This window comes from Cariama cristata, unplaced genomic scaffold, assembly GCF_000690535.1.
Source record: "Cariama cristata isolate BGI_N322 unplaced genomic scaffold, ASM69053v1 scaffold8327, whole genome shotgun sequence".
In the NCBI taxonomy this organism is placed as follows: domain Eukaryota; kingdom Metazoa; phylum Chordata; class Aves; order Cariamiformes; family Cariamidae; genus Cariama; species Cariama cristata.
Window position 1 is genome coordinate 1 of NW_009627046.1, and position 6,173 is coordinate 6,173.

The 6,173-nt window shown below is 39.4% G+C and overlaps 1 protein-coding gene across 1 annotated transcript in view; it reads right to left on the reverse strand.

The window, feature by feature from the left end:
- Positions 1 to 960: 960 nt before the first annotated feature.
- LOC104164841 (transketolase-like) overlaps positions 961 to 6,173 on the reverse strand; it is a gene marked incomplete at its 3' end in the record, with an annotated part of 20,399 nt that continues 15,186 nt past the window's right edge. Inside the window, exons 9-12 of the mRNA XM_009704294.1 lie at positions 4,517 to 4,647; positions 3,089 to 3,172; positions 2,816 to 2,909; positions 961 to 1,101 (exon numbers count right to left, since the gene is read on the reverse strand). Of these exons, the coding sequence (XP_009702596.1) occupies positions 961 to 1,101; positions 2,816 to 2,909; positions 3,089 to 3,172; positions 4,517 to 4,647 (450 nt within the window). The remainder of the gene's footprint in view (positions 1,102 to 2,815; positions 2,910 to 3,088; positions 3,173 to 4,516; positions 4,648 to 6,173) is intronic.

Sequence of the window (6,173 nt, forward strand, 5' to 3'; positions counted from 1 at the left end):
GTTGTCAGGCACTGGAAGAAGCTGCCCAGTGAAGTGGTAGAGCCATCATCCCTGGAGGTATTTAAAAGATGTCTAGACATGGCACCTGGGGACATGGTTTAGCAGTGGACTTGGCAACGTTAGGTTAATGGCTGGATTCGATGATCTTAAGGGTCTTTTCCAACCTAAATGATTCTCCGATTCTAAATAAAATCCTGGCACAGAAGCTGGGGGAGTCTTCTAGAGACTACTCTCCTTCTCCTGAGAAGCATTTTCTCATAAGATTTACTTGTTAATCATCTTAGACATTCCTTCCTGCATGCATCATGCTCTTTTTACCCTCGCTTAAGAACACTACCATATACCAGCAACAGATTCTGAAACATCCTGTCAGCAAGTGAAATGAAGAAACAAAAAAAAGAATTCAGTGAAGATGTAAAGTGCTCTGGCTCTTCACAGGCCCTGATCTGCTCTTTTAAAGTAGTGGAGAAGAAAGGAAGGAACTTATCCCAGAGTGACTGAGGAAACTGCCAAAACCATCTGATTTCAAGCAACCCGGAATCAAGCATTTGGACACAGGGAAGACTTAAGAAACCCACACAGCAATGGTCTCTCTTGCAATTTAACAAACTGCAGAGCAGCTGCTGTAAAGCCATTCTTAGAATATTCTGTGCAGAATCACTGCACCGCAGCAGGAATTTACAATTTCACTGGGCACAAAAGAATCAAGACTTCACTTGCATCAAGCATACAGAAGGGCACACAAAGCCAAGTTAATCAGAAAGGCAGCCCTGATTAACCCATTATATCTTAGGAAACTTTTCAGCCCTCAGTATCATCTTATAATTGTAATACCAATGAAAAAGGCTAAACCTCTCTTTTGCTTTAGCTGAACAACAGCATCAGATCCCATACTCCTCTCTCAGGTCAGGAGAAGCTGTGAGGTTTCAACCCCTGGGTAACAACTGTGTGGGCTGTGACCTTCTGGACCCAGCTCACCTTCATGGTAATGGTCCTCAACGGTGATGATTCTGCCCTTGGTTGCTCTTGCATTTTCAAGTATTGTCTTCTTATCCAGAGGCTTTATAGTGAAGGGATCAATCACACGGATGAAGATTCTTTCTGCAGAAACAGAATGAAATGATTTGCAACATGAACTTGGAGAATGCAAGACAATGCAAGTGGTACAGGCAGCCCCTGTGATCTTTTAGAGCCATTATGAAAACTGTCTACCCTAACTCCTAGGTATCTGTACCTACGGCTTGTCTACCACAGAACCCTAATTTTTGTATGTATTCTTTCTTCATGCACCTTGTGAGACAGTAATATCCATCCATTCCACAGACAAAACTCTTGAGACAGAAAAAACTTGGATAAGTGACTCAAGGTCACTAGAAGTACCCATCAGCAAAACAGTAATCTAACTGGCCTTCCCAAAGGTAAGAGCAGAATCTAGTCACCAGGAAATCCTTCTTATTCAGACTGTCAATCATAATTTTTTTCCCCAGACCTTTATTTTTCCTTTAAATTTATTGTCAAGCCAAACACAATTTCCTCCTGCTTCTTCAGTCTGTAGGTATTCTGAATTCTTCATTGCAGGCTGCCCACCTATCAGGTATGCCTGTTTGAACCGCCCCAGCCCTGATCATGGAGCCCTTAAGGTTCGCATCAAACCCAGAATTTGTCCTGTCATCATCAGGCAGGCCCAGATTACTTTTTAAAACTATGTACAAATGGCAACTGTTTATAAAGAATAGCAAATTACACATGCAAATTACCTGCTGATCAGGTTTTATCTGATCTCGGCTAGCTGAACACTGAGTAAACTCTTATCATACATAAAGAAGTCCTATGTTACGTTGATGGTTTTGTAACTGAAGGCTCTTTAGTGGGTAATATATTTTAGGTATTAAACACTGCCTCTACACTAAGGGATCATCTCTCCATAGCTAGTTATTCATGCTTCAAGATCAGCAGAGCATCTCAAAGCACGGTAAATGCAGAAAAATAACAATAGTTCTGAAAACACAACTTTCAAAATGTCCTAAGCCTGATGGCTCAAGGTCATGACAAAACATCTGTCCATCTAGACACAGCATACAAAGCGACCCATAAGCCACAGACAGCATTAACTGTATTATCTCTTACTATTTCTAATCTCTTCCTAGGTGCAGGCTACTGACTCACAGATGGATTTTTGATGGTTTCTTTCTCTTCTTATTTCATTGATGGATTTTTATTTTTGCTGTGAGATGTCAGTGCATTTCAGCACGATCATAGAACTATTGCCTCCCATGCTAGTTAAAAGTTGATAGACTCATTGAAAAAAACCAAGCTACCAGTGAGCCATATCTACACAAAGGCGCTGCATATCAACAGCATTGCGTAAGAGCACACACAGTTGCTGTGGCTCAGCTGACAAGCTATATTTTGTTAACCGGCCCCAGCCCGATTACATTCTATTGTGCTGGAACCCTAGTCCGCCCGGACAATACGCCAGGGAAGGATCACTCCTGCTTCTTACACACCCTCTCTAAGATTCTGCCTGCAGTGCACTTTCAGACTGATTAGCAATTCTAAGGAGACTTTGATCTGATCAGGTTGGCAATTTTCATGGATACTAATGCTGCTAAGCTAACTAAAACCTACTCAATTAGGCAAGATTGGCAGATATATACTATGTTGCACTGCAACAGCTTAACAGGTGACTAGCTGTCTGCAACATTTTGATTAATGTTTACCAGTACAAAGGGTGAGTAGTTAGGCTGAGTGGTATTGATTTCTTTGCTGTGTTAAATGACAAAAAAGGGAAAAAAATGACCCATAATCTGATCACCTTTTCTCAGCTGCTCTGCTGCAGCCAGAGCCTCATGCAGAGTGACTCCTGCTCCGATCACAGTCACTTGGTCATCCTTACTCTTCAGAACCACCTGCAAGAAAATGTTTCCACATATTTTTAACAATAAATCTTACTGATATTTCTAACACTTCTGGAGATTTTATTAAAAAGATCAAATCTTTGGCATTCGAATGCTTTAGAGGGACAATGGCTTTTAGAAGAGGAACTCTGCATATTTATTCTGATTCTGCTTATCTGGGAAATATTTACCTTTGCCTGTCCAATATGGAAGTCCTCATTGTTGTTGTAAATGACAGGATTTTCAGGACGACTAGTTCTTATGAAACAAATGCCCTGTTTCCAAAGTAAACATGTTAGAAGTTAACAAAACCAGAAAGGTGTTAACAGTTTAGTTTGTAAGCCCTAGAAATAAATACAGCAAAATGACTTTTTCTATTTGTCTGTTTTTTCATCCTTCTACTTTACCTCTGGTTCTACTGAGTAAACCTTCCCCCCACCCCACACTGCCCATTAGTCCTTTTTCAATAGCTGGCCATTTCAGACATTACAATAGTTAACCTCTTAGAGCATGCTAACAACTTACAATTTTTCTTCTGATTTCAAGACCTTTATTTCTCTTTTGTTCTTTTGTGGAAATGGAGAATCCTACTTGAGTTAATTAGAATCTTAGGACTTTGCCATACATGTGCAAATTTTACTCTAGCGACTTTAAAGCAAAAGAAGAAATGCCCAGCTAAAAACAAGGAAAAATGCTTTCCATCAGTTAATGTTCAGATGCCCTTCCAAAAGAAGTAACAAACCAGTACTTAAATCTAATCTCTCCCTCACAATACTTTACACTACTTTCTCTCCCTTCCCATCTTTTTTTCACAAACCACTCATCACATTTGTAGCATACCAAATTTCCACACTCCTTCACTTAAAAGCTGTACTAGCAAGGTTGAAGTTTTTCAGATTATTTGCTCCTTTCTCAAGGTAAACTCCTATGGCAGCCAAATGAAGTACCAATCAAGGAGATGATCTGACCCAATACTACCAATGATGTTTGACCATTACTATGTCAAGTTAGCTGAAGGTAAGAGAGATCAGAAACTCTGTCACAGTCTCATGGGAAGTCTTAGTTGTATTCAGCCACAGCCTAGTTTCATTGGCAACAGAGAAGCAAAAGATGACCAGTGAGATTGTCAACTAGTACAAGCACCAGCTCTCAGTATCTCCAAAAGATGTAGGCTGTCTTAGACTAACAGACGACCTGACTTCTGAGCTTTCATGTAAGGGCACTTGATGATCAAAATCCTCAAGCTAAAATTATCTTTCCATATCCAGTTTCAATTTTGACCTCAATGATATCATACTAGAAGTGTATTTTCTCTAAGTTTGCTAAAGACCAACAAGAGTTACACTTGCCTTTATTTCTGAGACAATTAAGACCCAAACTGCAACTGCTGTGTTATCATTTCCATCTCCCCAAATCTGGCGTACAGCATTCCAGGCTGTTCATTCTGCACTAGTGTGGACAGAATGTCTGTAACCTTTCTGTGCAAAGAAAACATCCCACTACCATGCTGGAGCCTTTGAAAGAATTTATGTGGGTAGAGACATGCAAGAAACATGCCAGACGCAACAAAAGTAGTAAAAAGAAAATATTCTCTGACTCAGAAATACTGTGACGCAAACCTTGGTGTTGGCAGCTATTTCCACTGCTTTTTCAGTGGCTACAGCATCGCTAGGGTAAAACACAGTGGCAGTGGGAACAGCTCGGAACATGCAGAGATCCTCCAGTCCCATCTGAGATGGTCCATCCTCACCTGAAAGAATTAAACCAGAGTTACAAAAGAATAAGTGCACATTTCTGACAATTACTCAATATAGCAGTGAGGTTCAATGTCAACCAGGGGGGGGAAAAAAAAAAAAAGTATAAAATCAGGCACACACAGGACATGCAAGTCTACCTGCTTGAGAAAAGAATCATCTTCTCCTTAAACTTGGAATCATCTAAACAGTACATAAAGATAGAAAGAGACTAAAAAGAAAGAGAACTGGGGTTAAAAAGAAAAAATAGAAAATAAAGTATAGCAATTAAACAACACAAAAGGAAGACAACCAAAGTAGGAAGGATATAAATACAGAAAGAGGGTCACAAGATATCCAAGCATCTTCAGATTTACATGTACTGAGGCTGAAGAAGCAAAATTTATACTTGTCAATGGTGTTCCTCTAGATTTAAATTGCTGGAAATGTGAAAGAATTGCAAGCGTTCCATTAGAAATGGAGAATGCACTTGGTACAACTACTCTCAAATTCTTGGGCTCATTTCAAGATTAAATGAAGGGTATGTATTTTTCAATACTATAAAAAGTCTTTTAAAGAGCAATAGGGCACCCATGTCGTTAATTTAACAACTCAAGTGCCTTATGGCATAAACTGCAGATCTATAAAAACTAATTGTTAGCCAGAACATGTGCTGGATGTCATGATTTTCCATAGCTAAAAAAACACCCCCACAACACACCCCACCCCCAATGACCTTATGTAAGGGTGTTTTGGGAATGGCACTGTTCCAAACTAACCATGCAAGGAGTTCTGAATCCAGTCATGTCACAGCCTGCAGAGCAGAAGCAGGCCAATAAACCTTCCCACATGCACCCGCTACCTGGTACTCAAGAAGGACGAGTTCACAAGGAAGGAGCAGAGTATTTTCATAAGAGCAGCACAAAACTCTGAAGAACTTTAAATATGTTAAAGAAATCAATCATTGAACTCTGCCACTATACATTACTAATAAAGTAAGCATGAACCAGGAAAAGAGAGCATCTTGGCTTTCAGTCATGACATGAAAAAAACCTCTCAACATCACAATTTCTAAATCTGTATGCACTCTGACTGAATGAGTGGGATTTCAGTGGGCGTCTTCCTTTCCTAAAATGCACGCACATAATGTATGCATAGAAGAAACATGAAATTATGAAGAATAAAATTAACAGGTACCTGAATCAGAATCTTACCCAAGGTAAAGAGAGTATTCATGCCTGTCCTACTTTTGCTAAGGTGGTGCCAATAATACCAGCATTCACAGTTCATACCAGTAATTTACAGACTAGCACTAAGTTGAGTTCAGCCCCAAGTGCATCTTTATGAAAATCCTGACTTATGTGGTTTTAGAGTAATGCAGATCAAAAAAGAATAATTTTCAATTACATCTGCAAAAACCTACATTTATAGCTTAATAAAAAAAAAGTGAGTGCTTAATATGAACAGTCTCAAATGTCTAGAATACAAAACTGGTTGTCTAAAACAACTAACATTTCTATTTTTGACACATGTACACTGTTAT